This window comes from Podarcis muralis, chromosome 15 (assembly GCF_964188315.1).
Source record: "Podarcis muralis chromosome 15, rPodMur119.hap1.1, whole genome shotgun sequence".
NCBI classification, from domain to species: Eukaryota; Metazoa; Chordata; class Lepidosauria; order Squamata; family Lacertidae; genus Podarcis; species Podarcis muralis.
Genome location: NC_135669.1, coordinates 12614046 through 12641417, shown reverse-complemented (window position 1 = coordinate 12641417; position 27372 = coordinate 12614046). Strand labels below are relative to the sequence as shown.

General features: G+C 48.2%; 1 protein-coding gene across 11 annotated transcripts in view; it reads left to right on the top strand.

Annotated features, from left to right (window-relative positions):
* ROBO3 (roundabout guidance receptor 3) overlaps window positions 1–27372 on the top strand; it is a 417871-nt gene that overhangs the window by 205549 nt on the left and 184950 nt on the right. For 2 of the 11 annotated variants that reach the window (XM_077919500.1, XM_028708798.2), the window contains exon 1: window positions 7174–7845. The exons of the other annotated variants lie outside the window; for them this stretch is intronic. In XM_077919500.1, coding sequence (XP_077775626.1) covers window positions 7773–7845 — 73 coding nt within the window. In that variant the 5' untranslated portion in view covers window positions 7174–7772. Of the gene's footprint in view, window positions 1–7173; window positions 7846–27372 lie in introns of those variants that run through there. 11 annotated transcript variants of the gene reach the window in all.

Below are 27372 nucleotides of genomic sequence, written 5' to 3'. Positions count from 1 at the left end.
AGTTTTAGGGCAGGCAAAAGGAAATTCTTCACCCAGAACATCATGCATTTATAGAATTGGTTGCCACCAGATTCTAGTAGCATGTTGTTGTTGTTTAGTCATTTAGTCATGTCCGACTCTTTGTGACCCCATGGACCAGAGCACGCCAGGCACTACTGTCTTTCACTGCCTCCCACAGTGTGGTCAAACTCATGCTGGTAGCTTCGAGGACACTATCCAACCATCTCGTCCTCTGTCATCCCCTTCTCCTTGTGCCCTCCATCTTTCCCAACATCAGGGTCTTTTCCAGGAAGTCTTCTCTTCTCATGAGGTGGCCAAAGTATTGGAGCCTCAGCTTCACGATCTGTCCTTCCAGTGAGCACTCAGGACTGATTTTCTTAAGAGTGGATAGGTTTGATCTTCTTGCAGTCCATGGGACTCTCAAGAGTCTTCTCCAGCACCATAATTCAAAAGCATCAATTCTTCGGCGATCAGCCTTCTTTATGGTCCAGCTCTCACTTCCATACATCACTACTGGGAAAACCATAGCTTTAACTATACGGACCTTTGTTGGCAAGGTGATGTTTCTGCTTTTTAAGATGCTGTCTAGTAGCATAGGGAGCTTCAAATTCAAGGTTAGGTCTACCAACCTTTCAAGTTCAAAGGGGGCCTCTCAGAGGCATTTAGTTGGCCACTATGGGAAATACCATGTTGGGCTAGATTGGGGAGGGGGGAGGAATCCTGTGGCTCTCCAGATGTGGCTGGAGTTCAGCTCCGTCACCCCAACCATTGGCCATGCTGGGTGGGATGATGGGAGGTGGAATCTAGAAATATATGGAAGGCCACAAGTTCCTCACCCCTGGGCTGGATGGACCTTTGGCCTGATCCAGAAATGTTTCAATGTCCTTCTACATCTGAGTTGTATGGCACTCTATAACTCACCCTGAAGGCAACACCTTCAGAACTTTTGAGCAATGCTCCTTATTTTACAACACCAGTTTCTTTATCAGAGGTGGGGAACCTGTGGTCATCCAATTACTGATACCATACAGCCTGAGTCCATCTTTCCAAAGGGGAAAGGGTCTCTGTCCTCAGCCCCTGCACACCAATACCTGTTACTAGGCTCCATCTCCCAACATCTCTAATCATTGGTCATGCTGGTTAGGACTAGTGTGAGCTGAGAGTCCAACAACATCTGGAGGACCAAAGGTTCTCCATTCCTATTCTGTACAATGGTGCCATTGATTGAAATAATCTTACTCTTCCCTGCTCTTTCCTAAGACATATTTCAGGTGGATTGCCCCACCCCAAGGTCAATTGCAAGGGAATGGTGGAATCACCTCCATTCCTGCATCGTTAGCATTGGCAAGCCCCTAATTTTCATTCATGTGGGGCTCCAGTAAGCCAGGCACCTCGATTTAATGCCGAAATCACTCCTCTTTATACCTGGAGGCTGGTGCTCTCTGTTAATTTAGTAACAGATTTGCATTTTTATCACTTTCTTGGCTTAACTGATGAACATTAATTCCCTGCAAGTTTCTACAATTGCTGGATACTTAATTATTTGGCCAAAACCTTCTGCAGAGAGAACCTCGTGCTATAAAAATGGCAATTTCCATCTTGATCTATTTTAGTACTTTTCAGAAGAAAAGAAGGGGGGGGGGGGAGAGAGAAAAGAAAGAAAGAAAGAAACAGGATTGATCCCTGAAGCAGCTCCTGGCCTGCGACTCGGTGGCAGAATAAGAAGAATGGGTGAATAATCTGTCTGATTTCTTTAGCTGACGAATGTCAGTTCCATTTTTATATTCAAGTCTGTCGACATTGCAACAGATTTCATCTTTGCCTTTCGTTCATCAACAGCTATTCTGTTCCTTTCCATCACTCTTGCAGGCTCCCCCCCCCATTTGAAATGGGAAAAGAGGCTGATGGGGGAGCAGGGGGGGGGGGAAGAAAATTTGTGCAGAAACTGTTTTTCTTTTCGCTCTTCCAGAAACTGAAAACCTGGGTGATTGGTATTTATCACAAGGCAGGAATCTTAAGTCTGCATTAGATACTGTTACAGAGAGGTACATAAAAGATGGATATATCATTTGCCAGGGCAAAGCCTGCCGGGCTTCTTCTAAGGGGTTAAAGGTCACATGAACAGTGGTGACACGTTTAAAAAGTAATAGTGTTGCTTAAAAGAGGATTAATCAAGTGTAGAACCACACTCCTCCCCCCCCAAAAAATATATTGAGAGATGTTCCTGCTGACCAAGCGCTGACCTCAGCTTAGCACAGGCTGAGACTTGAGTTGAAAGAAGTGTATCTTGAGATGGAAGAGAAGGGCAGTCCACAGACAGAGGACAGAAGGTTCACAAGGGCCTGGAGGCATTGTGTGTGTGAGAGAGGAGGCTACTTGTCATAACCTGGAAAAATCTTGGTGTTTATATTAAACTGCATCACCTCGAAATGTCCTGATAGCAGCGGAGATGTTGAAGGGGAAGAGAAGGCTCAGAAATGACGACTATAATGGTGATAATTTGATTTATTACCCACCCTTTAGCCTGAAGTTCCAGGGCTTCTGAGAATGCAATTTTTGTATCCTTTCATGCTTCTACAATTAGTGCAGGTGGCAGAGTCCAAAAGAGACAATGCTTGCTCCTTAAAACTCCTACATCGCTTGGTATCCCCTCCTCTTTGAGTCTTTCACTTCCATTTAAAAGAGCACATTGGAAAATCAGCCGCAAGGGAGCTCGCTACCTGGATTCTGATGGTGGCCCGGAGTGTGCGAACTGCGAACATTAATGCATATTTTCAAATCAAATGCACATTCTCACCTGATTTCTCTTCTTTCTGGAAACCCCCCAACCAATTTAGCTGTCATTTATGCAAGACTTGAGAGTTGACAGCTTAGCTTTGGTGTGTATACATGTGTTTAATTTGTGCATCTCCCTGGCATGGCACAACCACAGTCATAATAACTTTAAAAAAAGGGGGGGAGGTGTGTGTGTCTTGTTTATTGACATGCAGGTCTTATGTGTGACTATAGGAGAAGGCAGCTTTTTAATTACCTGGGTGGTGATGGGGGTGGGGCAGGGTCCCAGGCCTACCCTTAATGAGTTGGTGCATAAGTTAGCAGATGACACTTGCCAGCTCATTAGCTGTGGTTTCTCTTCATCAGAATCACCAGGTCTGCAGGGCAAGTGGGTACCTGTGTCCTGGTTTGATTTGTTTCTGTTTCTGCAAGGACAAAAACGAATGGCTTCATATCACAGGGAAGGTCAATTTAGGCCAAACATTCACCACAACCTCCCAAACTATACAAGTGATCCATGGAGCAATATTATCAAACCAGCTGAAGAAGTTGGGGAAACTCTTTTCTCCTTGCCCTCAGAAATTTCAAAGGGGAAAAAACACAAGTCAGGTGCATAGATGTAGGTTTTGTAAAGCCAATTGGTCATTGCGAGAAGAGCACATTCATCTCCCCCTGAGGTATGAATTTAATAAGATGCCTTGTGGTGGCATCAGGCTGTTGGTCCAGCTATCTTGGAACTAGCTGTACTTGCTGGCAACAGTGCCTATGCAGGTCTCAGGCAGAGGTCACTTTTATACCTGGTACCTGATATTCTGTGAAGGGAAAATGCTGAGTAGAAAATACTCAGCAGTGAACTGGACGCTGAACAGGATGAAGCTGGGTGGGATCTTTTGCTTGTGAAGTATCCATTATTGGACTATGGCCTCTCCATCTGCTTTATCCTAACTTAAACGCAGTATAGGGACGTGGGTGGTCCTGTGGGTTAAACCTCTGAGCCTGGGACTTGTTGATCAGAAGGTTGGCGGTTCGAATCCCCGCAACGGGGTGAGCTCCCGTTGCTCGGTCCCTGCTCCTGCCAACCTAGCAGTTTGAAAGCACCTCAAAGTGCAAGTAGATAAATAAATAGGTACCGCTTCGGCGGGTAGGTAAACGGCATTTCTCTGTGCTGCTCTGGTTCAACAGAAGTGACTTAGTCATGCTGGCCACATGACCTGGAAGCTGTACGCCGGCTCCCTCAGCCAATAAAGCGAGATGAGCACCGCAACCCCAGAGTTGGCCACGACTGGACCTAATGGTCAGGGGTCCCTTTAACAACTCTCAGCACTCAGGATTCTTGGAGGAGGACATGACCAGAGGCACCAACTTGTGCCAAAGATTAGGGGAGCCAGCGTTGTTTGTGTGTGTGACATCACACGCTTGTTGCACATCACGTGACATCACATCAACATGTCTGGAGGAGCTGCGGCAGAGCCAAATGCAGTGCCAACAGGGCTTCAACGGCTGACAGCCCTTCTTCTCTGGTGCTTGGCCTCCTCCTGCTGTTGCTGTTGCCATTGGGGGGCCCAAAAGAGCTTGGCCCCTAGGACACAGCACCCCTGGTCATGACTGCTTAAAGTGGTATGAAACGGTTTTAACTGTGTAGTGCAGATGGTTGCAGTGAAATCAACCATCTGAGAAAATGGGCTTTGGTCCATTTGAAGCTTATACAGTGGTACCTCTGGATGTGAACGGGATCCGTTCCAGTGCCCCGTTCGCATCCTGAAGCGAACACAACCCGCGTCTGCGCATCTGCGCAGGTCGCAATTTGCCGCTTCTGTGCATACGCGTGATGTCATTTTGAGCATCTGCGCATGCGCGAGTGGCAAAACCCGGAAATAACGCGTTCCGTTACTTCCAGGTCGCTGCGGAGTGCAACCCGAAAATGCTCAACCTGAATCAACTTCAACCCGAGGTATGACTGTACCATAATACATCTGTTAAGTCTTTATGGGGTCCATAATCATGATAGCTGTCAAAGGCACAGAAGGTATCTTGCTATCTCCCTGTGATGCTAGAGAGAATGGGTTCATAAGGCCTGGATCCAGACTAAGTCAGCTGAACTCAGGTTCAACAAATATTGGGCTCAGGGGCAGAGGAAGGGTGGGGTGGGGTGGGGGGCAGGCCACCCTGGGTGTTACCACTGACGGAGTGACAAAATGCCGGGTGGCACTCACCGCGGGGGCTGCAGCACGCCCCAGCCACATGTCTCTTCTGGGAGTGGCACGGTGTCTTGGACACCCGCAGGCTCTGCGCTGCCCCAAATGGTCCGCCCACCACATCCCCCTCAGCTGTAGGGTGGCTGAGTGGGAGGAGGCAGGCAGACTCCTAGGAGGCCCCGCAGAGCGTCCTGCCCTGGTTCGCCCTGCCCGGCGGGTGGCTGGTCCTGCCCCTGGGCACAGGGCATGCGCTCCACCCCAGGTGCCTGCTTGGCTTGCTGATTGGGCTGTGGCCAACTAGCCTCCACAGTAGACCCTTTGAAAATAAAGAACCTAACTGACTCATGCCTATTAACTTCAGTGGGTCTACTCTAAATAGGACTGGCATTGGATACAACTCTTGGTCTGGATCCATGCCATAGCTCTCATGGGTATTTTCTTATAATAAGCATATTCCTTTAAAAAGAGTCTTATGACACTGAACAGTCGGAGCATTTATTCTGATATACGCAATTGTAAACTGATGAAAAGGTCTCTTGTCCTTGAAAGCTTTTTGCACACTCGCCTTTTAAGATGCTTTTTTTAGTATTTGCTTTAGCAGACTTCATCCATAGAACTTCACCTCTAGAATTCATTTTTCTATTTCTTACATTGGTGGAGTGTGTGTAAAGAAGCTGACATCTTTCAGTGGCTTCCCTAATCCTTGTCTGTGGACTGACGGTGACAGCTTCAGCAGTCATGTTGCAAGGACCACTTTTTGCTCCTGGTTTTGCTAATTCAGCACTAAACCAGAAGCATAGCAAATGCAAGATGCTGCTGCAGGGCTAACCTCTGCAGAGGGTTTAAGTTAGGGTTCACCAAGCAGGCCCCATCTCCAGAATCGACTTTCACATACCTAGATCATGCAAAATAAGGAAGAATCAGCGCCATCGGTTAACATTATTTATAAAAGCAACTAAAGTCTGGAACACCCTGTCCTAAGGCAAAATGAAGACTATCTCACCTGTGGACTGAAAGAGTCTTTCAATATACACAGAGTGCATTTCTTTAATCCATTACAAAGTTCACAGGCCACATATCTGGAATTGGAGGGCACGGCTGCCAAATCAAAGGGCTTGGCTTGTCATAGCACCTCTCCTTTGCTGCATTAGGGAATAATAACAACAGCTTTCTCTACTGAATGCTAAGCAGTGTAGCCTGCCACCTAGACTGGTTGCACAGAATGAGCAAAATAAATCCACCCAATGTCTTTAGAGTCTCTGCACCTACCCAAGGGGAGCATTTTTTTTCAGGCTGCATCCCATGTGTCACTTTTCCTCCACGGGCATACAGTGACGTAGGAAAACACCTATATACACTGCCATCCTTCCATGTAGACGCTTACAGTGAAAAATGGGGGTCAAGTGGAGAGTGGAATTGAGGTCACAGCCATATTCCTCCTATCCATCTCCACACCTTCAGCTGAAGATGTGCACAAGGTCCATCCCACGTCTAAGTTGTACACCTGTGGGCTCTTTATGCGCAGTTAGGAACCTTGTTCTGGACATTATATTAAAAGTGGATCATGTATGGACAGGAGAGGGCAGGATCAAGCCTGCTGCCTTGCTCCCCATGTTTTGGCTTAATGCGTGAATAAACTTGTGTGTGTGCAAACTGCACATGTGACAAGGACCCTTACTTTTCCAGGGTATCATGAAGAGAAAGCTCAATTATGTGCAAGGGTTCTTTAGGTGAACCAGTGGAGGTCAGGTGCAAGCATAACAGCTGTAATCCTAGTTATCCCCCACACGTGCACACTGAACGTCTGGATGGTGAAAGCTCACTTTTCTCCAGCTTCCAATTAGTGAACTACAAACAGTTCTCTCCGTGGGTGAGAGAGTAGAACAGCAGCAGCAAACCCTTAGTCGGACTCGTCCTCAGGTTCGCACGTAGGTCAGGGGCGGATCCTGCCGCCGCGTTGCCCCTCCCACCTCCCTGCGTTTGTTCTAACACGGACACAACACGCACTCTGCCTTCTCACATGACGACGGTGCACTTCTCATACACACGTGTAGCAAGAACATTACTGTTTCAGGCGGGCAACCGAGGACCCCAACGGGGTGTGATTATTTCGTGCGTTGGAATTGCCCTTGCGCCCCGAGCGGGTTCCAGATTCAAATCGAGTCGCGTCGGCTGGCGACTTGATCCGGCGTGAGCCAGCGAGAGCGCTCCCCCCTGCCCGTCCGTGGGGCGACAGGGGAGGGAGCAGCTCGGCAAGCGCGTCCCTCCGGCGTGGCTGCTGGCGCCGTAGCCAAACCTCGCCCGCCTCCCATCCCGTTCGACCGCAGCCAACTCCTCTCGACCCGCGCGTTCTCCGGGCGAGGCGGGTTGGCGTCTCTTTCAGCCGCCGCTGGGGGAACCAGCAGCCTGACAAAGGGGCCGGGGCAGCGGAGTTGAAGCAAGTTCCACGGCGTGGCGGCTTCTCGGCTATCGCGCCCGGGCGAGCAAGGCACCAGCCAGGCGTCCGGAGCAACCTCAGCATCAGCAACGTGCTTGCTCCGCCGGGAGTCGCTCCAGAAGTGCTGCGCTCGCCCGTGCGCAAACGGCGCCTCGGAGTTGCTTTCCCCAAAGTGCCGGAGCCTGCCCGGATCGCGTGCCTCTCCATCTCCCCACCCCTCCCCTGCTGAACCCGAGGACCGCCTCCCTTCCCTCTCGCCACGGCTGGGGGCAGGTCCCCGGAGCCGACCCGCCCCCCTGCTGGGGAGCCGCCGCGAAAAGGAATCCGCTTTCCTCTGCTGGATGCGTCCCTGGAGGAGCTGAGCCATGCGGCGGCGGCTCCCGCTTTGGCTCCGGAGCTTCCTGTGCTTCTTGCCGGCCTTGGTGGGACCCGCTGCAGGTAAGATGCGCTTCGCAAGCCGGGCGCTTCGCTCCCAGCGCCTGATCTGAAGATCTTCTGTTATTACTCCACCCCCCCCCCCCCCAAAAAAAAGAGCTCTCGGGAGAGACCGCAGCTCCGGAGCTCCCCGTCGTCTAAGGGAAAGCGCAGTTTCTGGGCACAGCTGGGCAGGAAAGTAGCATTCAGAGGCGCACGATCCGGATGCGTTTGGCTTCCTTTCTTTTGGAGACGGGTTCCTTGTTGCCCGGGGATCCTGCGTTGGTCTAGGGGCAGCTCAGTGCGCCACAGTTCTGGAGTTTGGTGGGTCTCTAGTTGCTATTGTATCAGATCTTTTCGCTCCGGAAATCTGGGGGCAGGGAAACACCGAGGGAGGTGCCCAAAGGCTCCCGGCGAATCTGTGGCACCCGCTGGAGTAAATGGAGAGCCATGCTTTGGGGGTGGCAGTTTCAAGTCTAGATGAAAAGGCAAAAGGGGTTGGTTGATGTTGGTGAGATAACGACCCTATGAAAGGATGATAATGGGAGGCGGACAAGAGGGCATTAGGGTCTGGGCAGCCTGGGAAGGGGGGTCCTCTTTTTTTCACTGTGTCCCCCTTCCTCCCTGCCCCATTCTTGTCTTTGTGAGTTTGTCCAGAGTCTGTGTTAGACCACCAATCCTGACCCACTGCATTTCACTTCGTAGATCATTCCTTTTACAGAGCATTTGTCTGTGTAGGAAGATTGGAGTGAAACACGTGCGGATTCTCATGAAAGCCCGTTTATAGTTTCCCATTCTTTTTGTGCATGCGCTGCGTACAACATGCCGGGATGCTACATTTATTTTTATTTTTCCTTCTGGTGCACGTTCGATCCACAGCAAAAATGTATGCACCTGCAGTGGTTGCGCTTTCCCTGTCCGAAAGGTGTAAGATGCAAAAATGTGGTGTGCATGTACTCCCCAATGCGCAGCTGCCACGTTGTGGAGTCGCCTCCCCCTTCCATGTCACCCAGAATTGAGCACTCGGCCTGCGTGCGGAGAGATCCAGCCTCACCCAGAGGCTCTTCTGCTTTGCACTTTCCATTGAGGTAACAGATGGGCCCAAGTGTGATAAAAAGAAGTGCACACAAGGGGATGCGACTGGGTAGAGGCTAGCTTCAGAGAAGAGGCTGTCAGCTGGAGGGTGACTGACCTTTCAGATCCCTGACAATTGAAGGCTCCAGGCCTCCCCTGGCTTGGGGTTCGCACACAGCTTGCCTTAGCAAGATTTGTACCAGTCCCTCTCTCTGTGGCCAGAGACAGCGCTACGGTTTTCTGTATGCTCTTAATTTGCTTCCTACCAAAGCCCTGAGCAGTCTTTCCCCCCCTTTTCTGTGCGTGTGCAGAAACAAAAATCTTCAGGCCACAAACTCTCCCAGAATCTGTCCACTAGAGGAGGCATCAAGACACACTTTGGAAAAGGATGCAGCAGCCCAAGGCAGGAGATGGAACCATTGCATGTGTCGGTTTCAAAGCAAAATCTAAAGCTGCAAAACATGCAGCACTGGAAATAATAATAACCCATCTTTATTTACCATGGAGGGAAAGTGAGGGTTTTATTTTTTTAAGTGCTTTAAATTATGGGGCTGTAAAGTATTTCTGTTTAGAATTTAGGCAGATTTGGTGGGTGGGTTGGGGGCTGGGAGCTGAGTTCCAGCTCTTTAGGAGTGAACGAAAAAGAGTTTCAACATCCCTCTGACCACCCCAATCTGAATTTGGTTTACAGATGTGATTTTTGTCCCTGAAACTTGAAAGGTGATCAGTTTGAGGCTAGTTCTGTCCTGGAGGGTAGGGTGGAAAAGACAAGAATGGTGAGATTCCTAGAATTTTATTTTTAGGTTACCCCCTCCCCCCAAAAAAATATTACTTGACCATCCCATGCCTTGGTAGGAATTAAAGAAGCAACCACTGACAGTATATTCTTGTTGGCGAGGAACAGAGAGTTCCTTTGAGTGTGGGGCTGTGGACGAGGGTCTCAACCTAGGTTCCTTTTATTACATTGAATGCTATCAAATCTGTGGATGTTGCATGCCAGTTAGTTCCCTCACAACTGGCTGTTCCCAATCTCCTGCACAGTGAACATCGAAGGAATGACTTAGTCTGAATGACAATGGCTGCTGAAGGATAATGCCAAGTGAAAGGCGTGATGGATTCACATTTGCAATGTGTTGTTTTTTTTTGGGGGGGGGAAGAATGTGACTGATTTTTCATTGCACGTTGCTTCCAGCTGAGAGCAGGCGCTGGCAACAGGATCGGAGGGAATATGCTGCTCCTGCAAGCAGGGCTGTCGATTAGCTGTGTGCCTGTTGTTAGATCAGCAAACAGGAGCCTGTACTGCTTCATTAATATTTGCGTGTGTGCAGAGAGGAAGCTGAGTAGACTCCCACAATGAATAAAGTGTAGGGTTGTGGTTTTTTTTAAAAAAAGAATTAAACCTGTTGGAAGGTTGCTGACCCCTGGCTTAAACCAAAAACTCTGTGACCTTTGGTATGGTATTCTTTTATATATATATATATATATATATATATATATATATATATATATTTAGTATTTCCACACTATTCTTAGGGTAAGATCAGAATCAGATATTTTTGGCCTCGCAGGAAGCATGTGCAAGATAAACTGTGGATGTCAGAAACTCACAGTGCAATCCTAGGTACTTTTACTCAGAAGTAAGCTCGTAGTGTATTGAATGAGAATTTTCTTCCAGGAAAGTGTGTGTAGGATTGGAGCATAAAACCATAAATCTAGACATACTTTCTTTGGAGCAAGCCCTTTTGAACCCGGTGTGGTTTGGTTCCAAATAAACATACATAGCTATGCCTTTTTGCATACTGTAGCTAACGCCTTGCACAGCTCTTTCTGTCTGAGTGTGCCTTGTTCTCCTGTGGAAACTTCATTGCACACTGGAGCACCTCGCAGGATGGCCTAGGTTGGCTGGAATGTGCATTTGCAGATGTGAAAACAGGATGCCTTCAGGAAGTCCGAGGAATTTTCTTCCACCCATAAGCCTCTGTCAGAAAGCTTTAGAGGGGAAGAATTATGACAGGGGCTTTCAGAACAAGTCTTCAATGAGTCGCTTGAGACTGGCTATGTGTGTGCATGTTGATTTTCTTATGCTGCCTGCCATGCTATCCTGACCCCAAAGAAGGTTAAAAGGGATTGGATGCAGTGTGGATGTGTGCTTTGTTTGTCAATGCAATTGGATGCTGGTGTCGAATTATTGGGGTGTGCCTGAGTCTTGAAGTTCTTAATATTCAGTGATCACTGGTTTTTAGGTTGCTGGGTGTACTTTGGCCGACTTTTTCCATTTGCAAGCCAGATTGTCCAGTGGTAGCCAATGTGGTACCTTCAAATGGTGATGGCCTAAAACTCCCATCATCTCTGAGTGTTGACCACGTTGGCTGGGGCTAATGAGAAAATGTAGTCACATTTAGAATGTGTCAAGTCGGCTATCCTTGGTTAAGCGGTAAGTATCAAGGATGCATTTCAGGTCTGTGTGAAGACTGAATAACAAGGCAAGTCAGGGTGATTTGTGGGGTCCCCCCAAGTCAAAGTGCAATGGCAATTTGCCACCCCAAGTCAGATTGGAGCCCCTGCCAAACCTCGTTTTTCTCTGTTTCTTTGCTATATTGTCTATATATCTGTGTTTCTCTAGGTCCATGGGTTCTGCAAGAATTGAGACTGTCCAAAATGTTGCCTGTAGAGCACTAAAGAGCTCTGAATTGTGCTTTGTTAAAGCACAGCAGTGGAGGTTTTTTTAATAAAAGAGTTGAAAGCATCATTTTTGTTTTAAGAAAACAAAAAACAGCACCATCCTAGAATTCTTCAGAACTCTGCTGGCAGCATTCTACTCAGCCTTGCATTGTAAGGCCTATCAGAGACCTGATAAAGCCTCGAGGGAGGCCTGTAAAGGCCTATCGGAAGAACAAACAGCCACCAGAAAGAAAGGTGGATGTGAAGCTGCAGAGTTTTAAAAATGTACAAGCAAGAATGCACACCACTTGGTCACTGCTTAATTATTTTAAGGTGAGAAAGAGACAAACCCATGTGCCCCACACCCAGAAAGGATTATGGAGGAAGTGAATCACTTTTATTTCCCTCACAAAGGGCCCCTATATCTATTTCTCCACAATTTTCCAGGCTTAGTCCACTCTGGAGAGATTCCCCTACCTGTAAATTTCATCCACTCTGGCCAAAAGGAGAAAAAAGGTAGTCATTTTGCAATTCCCCATTATAGTGAATGGGAACCAAGGACTTTGTTTGTTTGTTTTGTAAATACAGAGTAGCTCAGAACATGAAATATCAAAGTGGAGAGAACATAGAGCTACTCAGAAACAGATCACATTTTTTGAAAAAGAAGCTATAGACACAAGGCTAATCTTGGGACATATGCTCACCCCCTAAGATATAGCTTCCACTAGGGCTATACATGGTACCTTGGTTTAAGAACAGTCTGGTTTAGGAACGATTTGGTTTACAAACTTCGCAAAACTGGAAAGAGTGTCTTGGTTTGAGAACTTTGCTTCGGTCTAAGAACGGAATCCGGACGGTGGAAGGGCACCGGCGGTGGGAGGCCTCATTAGGGAAAGTGCGCCTTTGTTTAAGAATGGTTTTGGTTTAAGAACGGACTTCCAGAATGGATTAAGTTCGTAAATCGAGGTACCACTGTACTCTGCACTGTCAATTGGCTTTTTCTTGTTTCCATGTGCTTTCACCTCCCTCTAAACCCCCCCCCCTCTAGTTTTTAGTTTTCTTGAGAAACCTGAAACTTTTCAGAAGAAGTCACACTCTTGATATGTCAGTATCTGACTTTGGAAGCTGTCTTATATGAAGGATCCCAGCAATACCTACTCTGACTGGCAACAGTTCTCTAGCGTCCTAAATCGTTAATTGCCCCCCCCCCCCCCCCAATCACTCGCTACCTGGATCTTTTTTACTGGAAGATACCAGATATTGAACCTGAGAACATCTCCATGCAAAACATCTACTCTACTACTGTGCCATTAATACAGCACAAAGTGGACTAGAAGGTAGGCAATTGGAGTTGAAACTGTATCTATGTGAGGCTAATCACAAAGGGCAGGGCTTCTCTGTAGCTTTCAGTGCTTGACTAGGAGTGAAGACGTCGCTTCCCTATGGCGTTTGGTCACCCTGGCTTTTTCCTCCTCTCCCACTGAATCATTGTGCAGCCTTGGTCATGTCTCTCAGCCTTCATTCTCCTTCTGTAACTTGGGGGGTTTCCTCCTGGAGCTATTACCCAAATATTGACAGTTAAGGTTGTAAAGCACTTAGAAACACTTGAGAAACATCATATAAATGTGTGAGTAGTAAGTGATATGTGGTGAGAATGGCTTATGGGCATCTTCAGTGTAGCGCCTGAGCAACTGAAGAAAAGGCACAGTAGTAAAAGTTAGACATTCTCTGGTTCTGTGCTTTTAAATATGAGCTTGATATGGAGCACTGATCAGCATATGGATATAAGTATTATCTCTTGCTGATGTTTGCCCATCAAGCTGCTGTTAAAAAGCACAGAACAGAAGATGGTCCCATAAGCTGGCAGTGGATCTGAAGTGGTCTAGGAATGCCATTGCTAGGACAGAGCTTGACTCAGGTGGCATTGCACGAAGGGCGCAGAGACAAGTAGTTAGCTTTATACAGTGGTACCTCCGGTTGCGGACGGGTTCTGTTCCGGAGGTCCGGTTGGATCCCGAGGTTTCCGCAACCTGAGGACCGCTTCTGCGCATGCGTGCAGGGCGAAACCCAGTAAAATACTTCTGGGTTTGCCGTGGGTGCATCCCAAAGTTTACGTAACCAGAGGTTACTACTACAGTCATACCTCGGAAGTCAAATGGAATTCGTTCCAGAAGTCCGTTCAACTTCCGAAACATTCGGAAAACAAGGTGCGACTTCTGATTGCTTTCCAATTGTGCAGGCGCATCGGAAACAATAGCAGAAGCCATGCAGGACGTTAGGCTTCCAAAAAAAAAAATAAAAAAAAATTGAAAGCCAGAACACTCACTTCTGGTTTTCAATCCTTCGGGAGCTGGAACATTTGACTCCCAAAGCATTCGGGAGCCGAGGTACGACTGTACTGTACTGTGCTACCAAAAAAAGAAAGAAAGAGAGATTGTAAAGTTAGGGTTTGCTGCCATGGCTCACTCTGCTTGCCATCTCTGCCTACCCGCCAACCCCTTTGCCAACGCTCCTTCTTCCACACCTGCCAACCCCTCCCCCCTCTACACCTGACCAAACATCCCTCCCTTTACACCTTGCCCACCCCCTTAACACAGTTTCCTAAACCTCCCCTTGCCCTTCATTCACAGCTCTCCCCAAGTCTCATCCCCTTTTAGAGTATGGGGGAGGCACTTCAGAGAGGGGTCTGGCAAACTGCTCTCTGGAGCACCTCCCTTAACAGCTTGCCTGGCCATTTGCCATCCGTACTGATTGTTTGTTCACCTGCCTACTGTTCTGTAGTCACACTGGAGCTGGCGTCACCACCTACTGGTGGCCAAAACAACTATAGTGTGATGACAGCCTTACATGTTTATGTATATAGGAAGACATGGGGAAGGACTGCAGCTCAGTGATAGAGTAAATGCAGCCAGTAGCCCTTGGCTAACTGAAGATTTATTGATGTTTGTGTGAAGGAGTTTTGTCCATCCTGAAACAGCAATTAAAAAAAATAAAATAGTGAGGCAGGTCTTTCTAAAATAATTCAGGTCTTTTTCTCTCTCGAATTTATTGTTACCGGAATGCTCTGTGTCCCACCTATAGCTCAAAGTCAGTGCAATTTGTGTGTCTCTGTGCGAATATCCTTCCATATACCGTAATCCAAATACTAGAGTTCCTCCTTCCTCCCCTGGAAAGCTGTCTAGCTAATTGAGGCCAGGCAGTGCTTGGCTGTGTCACTCGCTAAGAGGTTTGGCTTTTTTAAAAACATCTGAGAGTTTGGCAGACTCTAGGCTTTTCAATTTCATATGGTGGCAGATGATGCTGGTGGGAGGTGAGGGGGAAGAAGGAAATGGCACCAGCGGATTCCTCGACAGTTGCTGACTGCTACTGTTTTTGCGTCATTGTTTCGAGTTCCTGGGATCCTTATATGGGCAGAGCTCAGACCGGATCTTGTTCGCAGATCCTGGGAGGAAAGGGACATAACTCAATGGCAGAGCGCACATTCTTTAGTGTGTGCATGTGGCAAAGGTCCCTGATCCAATCCCCAGCATCTCCAGGTAGGACCGGGAGAGACTTTTGCCTGGAGTGTCACTGGAACATAAGGTAAAGGGACCCCTGACCATTAGGTCCAGTCGTGGCCGACTCTGGGGTTGCGGCCCTCATCTCGCTTTATTGACCAAGGGAGCTGGCGTACAGCTTCTGGGTCATGTGGCCAGCATGACTAAGCCGCTTCTGGCGAACCAGAGCAGTGCACGGAAATGCCGTTTACCTTCCCACCGGAGCAGTACCTATTTATCTACTTGTACTTTGACGTGCTTTCGAACCGCTAGGTTGGCAGGAGCAGGGACCGAGCAACAGGAGCTCACCACATCACAGGGATTCGAACAGCTGACCTTCTGATCGGCAAGTCCTAGGCTCAGTGGTTTAACCCACAGCACCACCCGCGTCCACTGGAACATGCAAAGCACTGAACTACATGGACCAATGGCCAAAAATCATAGAATTATAGAGTTAGAAGGGACCCTGAGGATCATCTAGTTCATCCTCTCCCCCCCCGCCCCCCGCAATGCAGGAATCTCAACTAAATGATCCATGACAGATGGCCATCCAACCTCTGCTTAAAACCCTCCAAGGAAGGAGAGTCTACAACCTGACTTGGTATAAGGGTTAAGACAGTGCTCTGTGCTCCTTCGTAACAGGGGAAAATGCCTATATTCTGGTGCAGAATTCAGCAGCCAGGTTGCTCAGCGGAGCAAGCCGGTTTGAGCATATTATACTGATCCTGGTCCGACTGCACTGGCTACTGATTAGTTTCCGGGCCCAATTCAAAGTACTGGCTTTGATGTATAAAGCCTTAAACGTCTCTGGACCGCAATACCTCAAAGACCGCCTTTTTCCACATGAATCTACCCGGACCCTGAGATCACCTTCTGAGGCCCTTCTTCATGTGCCTCCTCCTTGAGAGGTCTGGAGGGTGGGAACACGAGAATGGGCCTTCTCTGTAGTGGCTCCCCATCTGTGGAATGCTCTCCCCAGGGAAGTATGCCTGGCGTCTTTACTATACACCTTTAGGCGCTAGGCAGAAACGTTTCTTTTTAACCAGGCCTTTGGTTGACCTGATCAACATCCCATAACCCATAACCTTTAAAAAAAAAATTTCCGGGGGTATTATTGGGTTATTGCTTTTATTTTAATTTTATATACTGTGATCTTTTTATGTGAACTGCCCTGAGACCTCCAGGTATAGGGCGGTATATAAATTAAATCAATCAATCAATCAATCAATCAATCAATCAATTGATTAATTGTCTTGAGCCCTGTTCAGTTGTATAGCACTGTTCAGCTCTGTTGCCACAGATGGTGCATCTCTTTTTTCCTCAGGTTGCTACAAATCAACTTGCAGGTGACCGGTTTGCCTTGCAGGTCGAACTGTGGAGTGGGATGCTCTTAAATAGTGACCACACACCAAGTACCAATCTGCCCTGGGGATGGAGCAGGGGCAGCGAATGTGGTAGCCCTCCACATGCTGTGTTGGACTCCACCTCCTCCCAGCCCCAGCTAGTATGGCCAAGGATCCTGGAGCATCTCCTTTGCATCATGCAGAAAGTCTCTGGCTCAATGACTGGGTAGGACTGGGAGAGACCCCTGTCTGAAATCCCACAAGGCTGCTGCTAGTCAGTGCAGGCAGTCCTGAGCCAGGTGGTACAATGGTCTGACCCAGGATAAAGCAGCTTCTTGCATTCCAGAGCTGTAGTCCAATAACATTGGAAGGGTTACATACTGGTTTCCCCTGGATCATTCCAACTGTTAGAGTGAGAAAATCGTTCATGCCAATGTGTCCAAAAGTTCAAAGTCTTGCTCAACCAAGCAAGCATTGAGTCACCTCTTTCCATAGCTTTCTTCAGTGTTTGCTGTTTAGATTAATGAGATAAGGATGCTAAAAGGCTCTATACATCGGTGGGTGTTATAAAAATAGTAATTCTGGAGCATGTCAGTGAAGCGTATGAGGGATTATGATTTGTGTTCTTTTAGCAATGTTTTTCAAGTCTGGTTCTTCACTTGTTGGTTTAAGACAGCCTTTGACGCTGGCTTTGTGGGGCTGATGGGAGTTGCAGTTCAAAACATCTGGAGGGCACCAGGTTGGCAAAAGCTGGTCCTTAATCGATTTTGTCTTTTGGAAAGGAGACACAACCACCCCCTGCAGAGCATCTCATTTGCCTACAGAAGGTCCCACTTTCATTCCCTGGCATCTCCAGGTAGGGCTGGGAGAAACCTCTGCCTGAAATTCTGGAGAGCCCCTGTCTGTCAGTGTAGATACTATTGGGCTAGATGGATCATTGCACTGACTTGATATATGGCAGGTTCTGATTTTCCTGTGGTCCTTTGGGCTGTGAGCTGTCACAGCAAGACACAACAGGGGCTGCTATGAAGGCCTGACAGTGGAGAGAACTGTTGCAGCAGGACTCTTGGTTTTCATGATGAAATAGCAAAAGGCTCGGGCCACATACAAGCCTTGCCAGTGGGTAGCCCGCTTCCCTTTGGTGTTTCTCCAGTAGGACATGGAACCTATGGCTCTTCTGATGTTGATGGGCTCCAACTCCCATCAGTCACAGCCAGCATTGTCAAAAGTCAGGGATGATGGGAGTAGTAGTATAGAAACATTTGAAGTGCACAAGTTCTTCACCCCTTAAGCTAGAGTGGTAGCTCCCAATTAGGTAACTACTGCAGACCCTCTGTTTTTCAAAAGCCAAGGCATGGACCCCCTACTTTTGAAAATCTTGATATCTCTGTGGTAGTTTTTGTTGTGCAAATGGTGCCACCATATCCTCCAATGTGTCCCAGTGTAAAACTGGGATGCACGTCTTTTGGGCCGTGTTTCTGCACGGATCACGTGAACCGCGTGTGAGCATGGCACCCAAAAGCAGAATGTCCCAAGCAGTAGATGGGTATGAGCCATGGATCCCCTGGGTGGGTTACATGGACTCCTGGGGTCTGCGGACCAACAGTTGGGAATCACTCTTCGAGAGGCATGCGTTCAATTCATAACAAGTGAGAAATTGAACCAAATGGACCTCAAATAACGTTCTGCTTGCTGCAGCTAAGGCTCTGTCTTAAGCTGTTTGAGCAACTAACCACAGGGACCCTGGGCTGGAAGAAGACAGGCAATTTCTCCCCGCCCCCCAAAGGACCACCTTAAGGTCATTTACAAGAGTGTCCTGTGGTGGGGTCAATGGTTTATAGTTATTGGCATTTTGGATGTCAGTTTTGTGTCCATTTAATCTCTTGCATAGAGATTGACCTGTCTGTAGTGTGTAGAAAGCAGAGGGGCATCGTTGGGGGACAATGACATAAATTTCATTGGAAGAGGAACGGGTGAACAAACTCTTGATGTTATGGATGGCATTATTAGGTTGTGTTATAGCTTTGCCAGAGTAGACATGCAAACAGATTTGGCACCGAGGTCTGACTCCGTTCCTGGCCTCTATGTCCCTATATTTGCTGTTGCTGTTTTAGGTTGGGAAACCATCTGTAAGTAACTAACTGTGGTCAGTTTAATAATAAGCCAGCTTCGAACCTATATTTAGCCGTGGTCTATGAAACTGACTTGTTAAATCAGAAGGGCATGTTTTAAACCAGAATCCCGGCTTTGAACGTAACACGGCTATTCTTTGTTCTGCTTCTCATGTAACGTTGAACCAGAGTTTCAAACCAAGCGGCATGCACCAGCAGGCTCCTCATGTGTTAAACTAGAGTTTAAAACCAAACTCTGGTTTAACTCACTCGTGGAGCCTCCTGGTGCACGATGCTCAATAATGCTCCATTCACTCTTCAGCTGCTCCTGCCTTTGCCACATGGTGTAGAAACAAAAGGCTAAGCTGGCTTTGCATTACGTTCTAAACAGCTCAGAAAGATAGGATGCTGTCTTATGAGTCAGGGCATTGGCCCATCTAATTCAGTTTTGTCTACACGGACAGGCAGCAGCTCTCTAGAATACCATATTGGCCTGAATATAAGCCGCACTTTCCCCCCAAATTCTGACTGTGAAAATTTAAAGTGTGGCTGATATTCACAACCTTATAAGCGGCAGAGTGGCGCTGCCCCCCCCCCCCCGAGAGCAGCCCAGGAGCGTGGGGCAACAGCGAATCGCCTGCCCACAGATCCCAAGCCTCTCCTGAGCACTGGAAAGAGGGGGGAAGGGGGGAAGGCAGCCTAGGGGGGGAAGGTTCCCCCCTAGGAAGCAGCCTGGGTATTGTCTCTCTCTTCCCCTTCAATTTTCAAGGTGTGGCTTATTTGTGGGTGTGGCTTATATTCGGGCCAATACGGTAATTCCTAGTTATCTCTGGAGATGCCAGGGATTGAACCTGAGACCTTCTGCATGCAGAGCAGGTGTCCTATCGCTGAGCTATGGCCCCACCCCCACCCAAGGCTCACTGTTTTCTTCTCACCAGCCAAAGCCAGGACAAACCTTGCCTTCTGCTCATGGTTTGTTTGAAGAGGAACCTACACCTCATGAGCAGGGATTTGAACCTACGTACACCCCCCCCCCCAAGCTGGGATGCAGGTGGCGCTGTGGGTTAAACCACAGAGCCTAGGGCTTACCGATCAGAAGGTTGGCGGTTCGAATCCCTGTGACGGGGTGAGCTCCTGTTGCTCGGTCCCTGCTCCTGCCCACCTAGCAGTTCGAAAGCACGTCAAAGTGCAAGTAGATAAATAGGTACCACTCCGGCGGGAAGGTAAACAGTGTTTCTGTGCGCTGCTCTGGTTCACCAGAAGCGGCTTAGTCACGCCGGCCACATGACCTGGAAGCTGTATGCCGGCTCCCTCGGCCAATAAAGCGAGATGAGCGCCACAACCCCAGAGTCGTCCACGACTGGACCTAATGGTCAGGGGTCCCTTTACCTTTACCTTACCCCCCCCCCAGCCGCAATCCTACATGCTATCTGCTCCACCCCACTGTTTATTGGAAATGATCAGAAGGAAAAGCTGGGGGCAGAGCTAGGAAAAGTTCTGCTGTTCCACTGCTGCAGAACTTGCAGTGCTGACCACCACCCCCCCACTCTTGTCAGTGGTGTGAATCTGAAAAAACGATGAAGCTGGTTAAGGGCGCCAAGGCAAACAAAATGATTTTAGCCTACATGCTGCTCTTGTGGAGACAAGAGGGTGACTTGCAAATGTTCCCAGTAAGCTCTGGTCACCTCCCTGACCTGCTTTGGTGGTGGGTAGAGAAAAGGGCTCTTTAAGCTATGGGATGTAAGAAGTAGCCAGAAGCGACTTGGGGAGGGACCAAAGAACACTGGGTTTTGTCTTTCTTCCCTTGTTATGGGGGTGGGGAAATGGCCTCCATTGTGCAACTCTTTTCTCTCTTTCTGCTGCCGTAATCTTGGGGAGGGCGAATTTGCAACTGAATTCACAGGCACTGTTAAAGGACACTAAAAAAAAGAGAAAGAAGTGGTTTTGTTGTTTCATGGGGTTTTTTTTTCTTTGCAAGAAGAAAATGGCCCTGCTCATTCTTTGCCTTGTTAGGATCAAGACAGATTAGCTGTTTTTAAGGTGTTCTTTTGAGCCTGACGTCTATAGCAACAGTTGGAGGCAGGATCAGAATGTGAAATGGCTGTGGGACCCTGAATGTTGAAGCGTCAAACAAATCGAAGTGTCCAAGGGGTGGGAGGTGACAACACTGAATGTGTTGGGTGGGGGAATCGTTGCTGATAATGTGTAATTGGGTGCTTTTTGGGGGGTAGCAGATACTGAAATCCCTCTCCAGAGCCACACAAGAGATGTGGAAAGTTCAGGTGGCCCCTTTTCCTTACTCATCCTTGCAAGCTGCAAATGACTTTCTTTTAGCCATTGTGCATCATCTTTCTAGCCAGAGCAGCAATCAAGGCTGCTTACAATAAGGTAAAGGTAAAGGTACCCCTGCCCGTACGGGCCAGTCGTGTCCGACTCTAGGGTTGTGCACCCGTCTCACTCTATAGGCCGGGGGCCAGCACTGTCCGGAGACACTTCCGGGTCACGTGGCCAGCGTGACAAGCTGCATCTGGCGAGCCAGCGCAGCACACGGAAACGCCATTTACCTTCCCGCTAGTAAGCGGTCCCTATTTATCTACTTGCCCCCGGGGGTGCTTTCGAACTGCTAGGTTGGCAGGCGCTGGGACCGAGCAACAGGAGCGCACCCCGCCGCGGGGATTCGAACCGCCGACCTGACGATCGGCAAGTCCTAGGCGCTGAGGTTTTACCCACAGCGCCACCCGCGTCCCGCTTACAATAAGGTACAGATAAAAAAAGGATACAGAGCTAAGTCACCCAGCTGGATAACCTGTATGAAAAATATAAGAAGCCGTAATCATAAAAAAATGAATAAAATTGAAGGCTAGGTGGAGTGAAAATGACTTGGCAGTGGCCATAGCAGTTAAATTTTAACAGATCTGCGGCCATCATGCCCTGTAATGTTGTTGAGCTGCGGGCAAGTCTCATTTCAGTTGTTTGTGGGGGTAGAAGCAGCTGTTGGTCGCTAATGGGTTAACATTCTGCAGCCCCCTGACTCATTTTTATAAACATCTGCTAAAAGTAGAAGATTTGGATTTTCTCTGTTCACGAGGGATTTGCATGTCCTTGATTCAAGGGCTTCTGATGGGTTTTATTTCATTCCCGGATTAATAAACTCGGAGTAACCGGCTGTCGCATGGGCAGAGTTACTTAGCTAGCCATCAGCATTAGTTGGCATTTGGGAGTGGTTTCAGACTGAAGCCAGCTCCAGTCCCTGCCTGTGGAAGCGCTAAGTGGGAGAGAATTGACAGTGGCAGAACCCTGGAAATTATTCCTCCTGCCGGCAGCCTCCTGGAGAGATGATGGAGAATGGAACTGAAGGTCTTTGAAATGTGCTGGGATAATGGCGGAGGAAGGGGAAAAACTCATTTCACCAGGTCATAAAGTGTCCAGCCTGAATTTAGCTGTTAGCCAGCATGCGGCAACCTGTGCACAAGGACGGGGGTGGGGTGGGGGTGGGGAATTGATGTATCGCAGCCCATGTGCCCATGACAGTCGACAGTAGCCCAGTGACCCTAACAGACTTGTTGACATGCAGTGAGCAGAAGGATGCATTGCTCTTTCTGCATCTCAGGTCTGAACCATGAAGTAGTAGTAAAACATGCCACTAGGCATGTGAAGAGTGACTTTCCGTATTCGCTGAATAATTTGTGGCCAGCCTAAGGAAGGGGCAGGGTTTCTGGGTTAGAAGTTATGACTTGGAGGCAGACTTCAGCCTTAAGTTTTGCAGAGCCGTGAAGTCTCTCTTTCTCTCTCCCGCCCCCAGGAAACTTTGTTCCATCTTTCCTAGTTTCTGTAACTTCTAATGACATTTCCTGCACAATTCTGAAGCTACATTGATGAGGGCTAGAAACTTGATTTTTTAAAAGTGAGTTTAAGTGAGCAGGGTGGGATGGAAGAATGCACTCAAAGCCTTGAAAGTAGCATTCTCTTCTGCCCTCCCCTTCCCACATCCTTTGCTGCTCAAGCCTTGTCTCATCCTCCTCAAAGCCTTGTCACTCTGCTTTAGACATCAGGCCTTCTAAGGAGGACTCCTGTCACTTCGTGTCTTCCATACAGCACTTAATACCCTGATGGCTGGCGTATAAAGGTAAAGGTAAAGGTACCCCTGCCCGTACGGGCCAGTCTTGACAGACTCTAGGGTTGTGCGCCCATCTCACTCAAGAGGCCGGGGGCCAGCGCTGTCCGGAGACACTTTCCGGGTCACGTGGCCAGCGTGACATCGCTGCTCTGGCGAGCCAGAGCCGCACACGGAAACGCCGTTTACCTTCCCGCTAGTAAGCGGTCCCTATTTATCTACTTGCCCCCGGGGGTGCTTTCGAACTGCTAGGTTGGCAGGCGCTGGGACCGAGCAACGGGAGCGCACCCCGCCGCGGGGATTCGAACCGCCGACCTTTCGATCGGCAAGCCCTAGGCGCTGAGGCTTTTACCCACAGCGCCACCCGCGTCCCAATTATGGCTGGCGTATAATAAATGCCAAATGGTAGCAGAATATTGTTTGCAGGGCTGTTTGCTCAAAATGTGGTGTTTTCCGATTTACAGAAGTGTTTTGGAGCTGCATCCCAAATGCTAAGGGGGCTGGAGCAGTGCTTGGGACTATTTTGTTGGGAAGATGCATAAAGGGGGGCTTGATATGACAGAGCCTTGCAAACTTATACAGTAGTACTCCGTGTTGCGTCCGCTTCATGTTGTGTCTTTTCGCGTTACATCCTGCGGCAACCTAGAAGTACCGGAATGGGTTACTTCTGGGTTTTGCCGCTCGCGCATGCGCATAAGCGCTAAATCATGCTTCGTGCATGCGCAGAAGTGCCAAATCGCACTCTGCGCATGCGCAGAAGCGTCAAATTGCGCTGTGCGCCTGCGCAGACACAGTGCTTCAAGTTGCTGGCATTTCACGTTACAGACGGGCCTCCGGAGCAGATCCTGTCTGTAACACGAGGTACCACTGTAAAGTCATACCTCGGGTTACAGATGCTTCGGGTTGCGTGATTTTGGGTTGCGCACCACGCCGAACCTGGAAGTACTGGAACGGGTTACTTCCGGGTTTTGGCACATGTGCAGAAGTGCCGAATCATGACCCATGTGTGCGCAGACGCAGCGCTGTGGGTTGCGGACACTGTGGGTTGCGAACATGCTTCCCGCACGGATCACGTTCGCAACCCGAGCGTCCACTGTACATCATATGGAGAAAGTGGGTATAGACCTGCTTTCCAACTGCATTACATAATACTAGAACTCAGGGTCATCCAGGGAAAATGCAGAATATCCCAGGTTCAATTCCTGGGATCTTCAGGATGGCAGTGGCGGCTGCCAGTTTGGGTTGTATCCGATGCTAGTCTAATTCAGAGTAGAGCTGCTGAAGTTAATGGATCAGAGGACCAGCTTAGATTCATTAATTCCAGGGGGTCCCCCTTCCAATGAAGGTGGAGATGGAATTTCTCTCCCTCTCTCACAATACCTGAACTCCTGGACACCAACAAAGTTGAAGCTTGGGAGATTAACAACAGATCAAAGAAAGTACTTATTTGCGCAGCACATAGTTAAGCAATGGAACTGCCTTCCACAGGAGGGGCAGTGATGGCCGCATGGAGGAGAGGGCTGTCAATGGCTACTAGTCATGATGGTTCTGCTTTGCCTCCACAATCAGAGGCAGCAATACTTATGCATACCAGAAACTACAGGCTCTTCTTACATTCTTATGGGTCTGTGTAGAACTTAGTTGGAGACAGCCCGCTGCCTCTGAATATTAATCACTAGGAAACACCCGTAGGATGAAGAGGCTACTGCCCTCACGTCCAGCTTGTGGGCTTTCCAAAAGGCATCTGGTTGGCCACTCTGAAACAGGATTATAGACTGAGTAGGCTTTTAGTATGATCCAGCAGATTGTTCTCATGATACTGACAGGAAGGGAGGCATGGATTCTGCACCAGTGCAGAAAATGTGGTAATGGGCACAGAATTCAGCATTGCAATCCATATTTGTCTTACTTTTCTCTTTACAGTGGTACCTTGGTTCTCAAACTTAATCCATTCCGGAAATCCATTCCCAAACCAAAGCGTTCCAAAACCAAGGCGCACTTTCCCGTAGAAAGTAATGCAAAATGGATTAATCTGTTCAGACTTGTAAAGAACAACCCCTAAAACAGCAGTTTAACATGAATTTTACTATCTAACGAGACCGTTGATCCATAAAATGAAAGCTATAAACAATGTACTACAGTCATACAATCAATCAATCAATCAATCAATCAGTCAGTAGCTGAACTGGGTTCCACACAGCTGCAAAAACAAAAAATGCAAAATAAATAACAAAAGCAGACAGACCTCAGAGTAATGTTCAAAACGGAAGTGTGGCACTCAAATCGTAAGTGTAAGAATCAAATTGTCAGTGTAATACTCAAAACGGAGCACATTCGACTTCTGAAAAAAGTTCGCAAACTGGAACACTTACTTCCGGGTTTGGAGTGTTTGGGTTCCAAGTTGTTTGAGTACCAAGGCGTTTGAGAACCAAGGTACTACTGTATTTTAAAAAGGCAGATCACATCCACACCACACATTTAAAGCACTATTATACTATTTTAGGGGTGTTTGGGGAGGGGGTAGTACCTTTGAGGGAGACACATAATGCTCCTTCTGGGGCAGCTTGCCTGTCTTTGCTTCCTAACCTGCACTCAGCTTTCACCTGCTTTCACCTGTCAGCATGCGACAGTGGCCAAATCCCGGACAATGGCTTCAACTGGCAGGCTAAACCAGCTGAGGTTAGCCGATGGGTCTCAAACCCTCAGTGAGTTAGAGACTTCCTTTGCATGTGAAGACAGGCTGTGGTGAATTGAGTGGTCAAGTCGGTCCAACGGTCCAGAAGGTGGTTTCTGCATGTGCTGCAGAGGAAAGTGAGGGGCAGATAGGGCTCATCAACCTGGGAAAGTGGTCCATCTAGGAAAAGCAAAGCTCTGGTCCTAAACATCCACTGCCTTGCAAGATATCTTCAGGAGAAGAAAAGGCTAAGGAGTAAACCCTATACAAATCTCAGCTGAGTCCCTAAGACAGTTGGATGGCACCTGGTACACCTCCTTCTGGCAACTCCTGCAGCCAAGCTGGTGTCAAACGTATTGCTCTGCTTTCTTTTGGACCACATCATCAAGGCTGAGAAAGGGTCTTTTCGTCTGGGCAGCCTAGGGGCTCCATAAACGCTGCCCAGGCTTGTGCCCCAAACAGGTCACTTCGGTGCTGCTAACGCAGCAGTTTTACTTCACCACTAGAGGAATACTCCGTTGTTTCTTGAGGCGGACGGATGCCAACAACAATACCACTTTGATTGTCTTGGCTTCCACCAAACACTCATGGGAACTGCAGTTTGTTAAGGATGCTGAGAGCTGTTAGGAGGCTCCTCACAGAGCTAAAATTCCCAGTGCCTGTAGCAAACTACAATTTCCAGTGGTTTAAAACATTGGCAGACAAACTAGAAGGCCCAATCGCCTTCTAAATCCGGCCCATGGACGGTGTAGGAATCAGCATGTTTTTACATGAGTAGAATGTGTCCTTTTATTTAAAATTCATCTCTGGGTTATTTGTGGGGCATAGGAATTTGTTCATCCCCCCCCCCCCAAATATAGTCCGGCCCCCCACAAGGTCTGAGGGACAGTGGACTGGCCCCCTGCTGAAAAAGTTTGCTGACCCCTGGTTTAAAATGTATGGTGTGGATGCGACCTCAGTGTCTCTACCCGCTATGGCTTGTAAAGCACGGAAGTGCATAAGGAGGACTTGGTGAAATCTCAGAAAGCACAGGGGTGTGTGTGTCCAAATTAGATTTCCAGTGGGTGGGGCCTCCCCGACATGCAATCACATTGTTCCCTCCCCACAATTAGGCTAAGCAGAATAAATTATACATAAGGTGCAAATGGGCTTAATTTCCATAATTTATACAAATTGCAGACAATGATGGCCGAGGAAATTTCTGTGCCTGAGGCAGAAAATGAAATGTTGCATACTCCCCCTGCACAATATAAATAGTAATGGAGCTGTCACCTGATTCATCAATTAATTGGCAAAGATCTTTGTTTCTTTCTTAATTCATTTATTTAAATTTGTGGTTGCGTATAAACAGATGCTCCGAAGCATTTATCTTTTTTTAGGCGATGCTTGGGTTGTACCAGACATCTTCACCTTAGAAGAGGCCTTCTTTCCTGTGATTCCAGGATCTACCAGGTCAGCCTGTCTAGATAAGCCCGGGGTGGGAAGAGGTCTTTCCTGGGTCTCAGCCAGTGGATGGCCTTTCCTTAGCACAGGCTGAACGTTGGAAGATTGGAGACAAGCCAAAGAAGGTACTGCTTCACGCAGTGCATAATTCAACTATGTAATGCGTTCCCACAAGAGGCAGCGATGGCCACAAACATGGATGGCTTTAGAAGAGGATTAGACAAATGCATGGAGGATAAAGCTATCAATGGCTACGAACCTCCAGGGATGAAGGCAGCATGCTTCTGAGTAATTGTTGCTGGAAACCACAGGGAGAGAGCGCTGCTGCACTTGGGTCTTGTTGCGTCTTGCTGGGACTTCCCATAGGGATCTAGTTGACCACTGTGAGATGCTGGATCAGAGGGGCTACGGCCTGATCCAAGAGGCTGCTCTTACGTTCTTATGGCTGCATCAATATATTTTGCTGCCCAAGGCAAAGGACATGATGGCATATCCCCCCCTTCCCCAGTTCTGCATACAGAAGTTGAATCTTCCTTCAATACTAGCAGTGGGATTAGGTTCTCTTTTAGAACCATAGAATTGTAGAGTTGGAAGG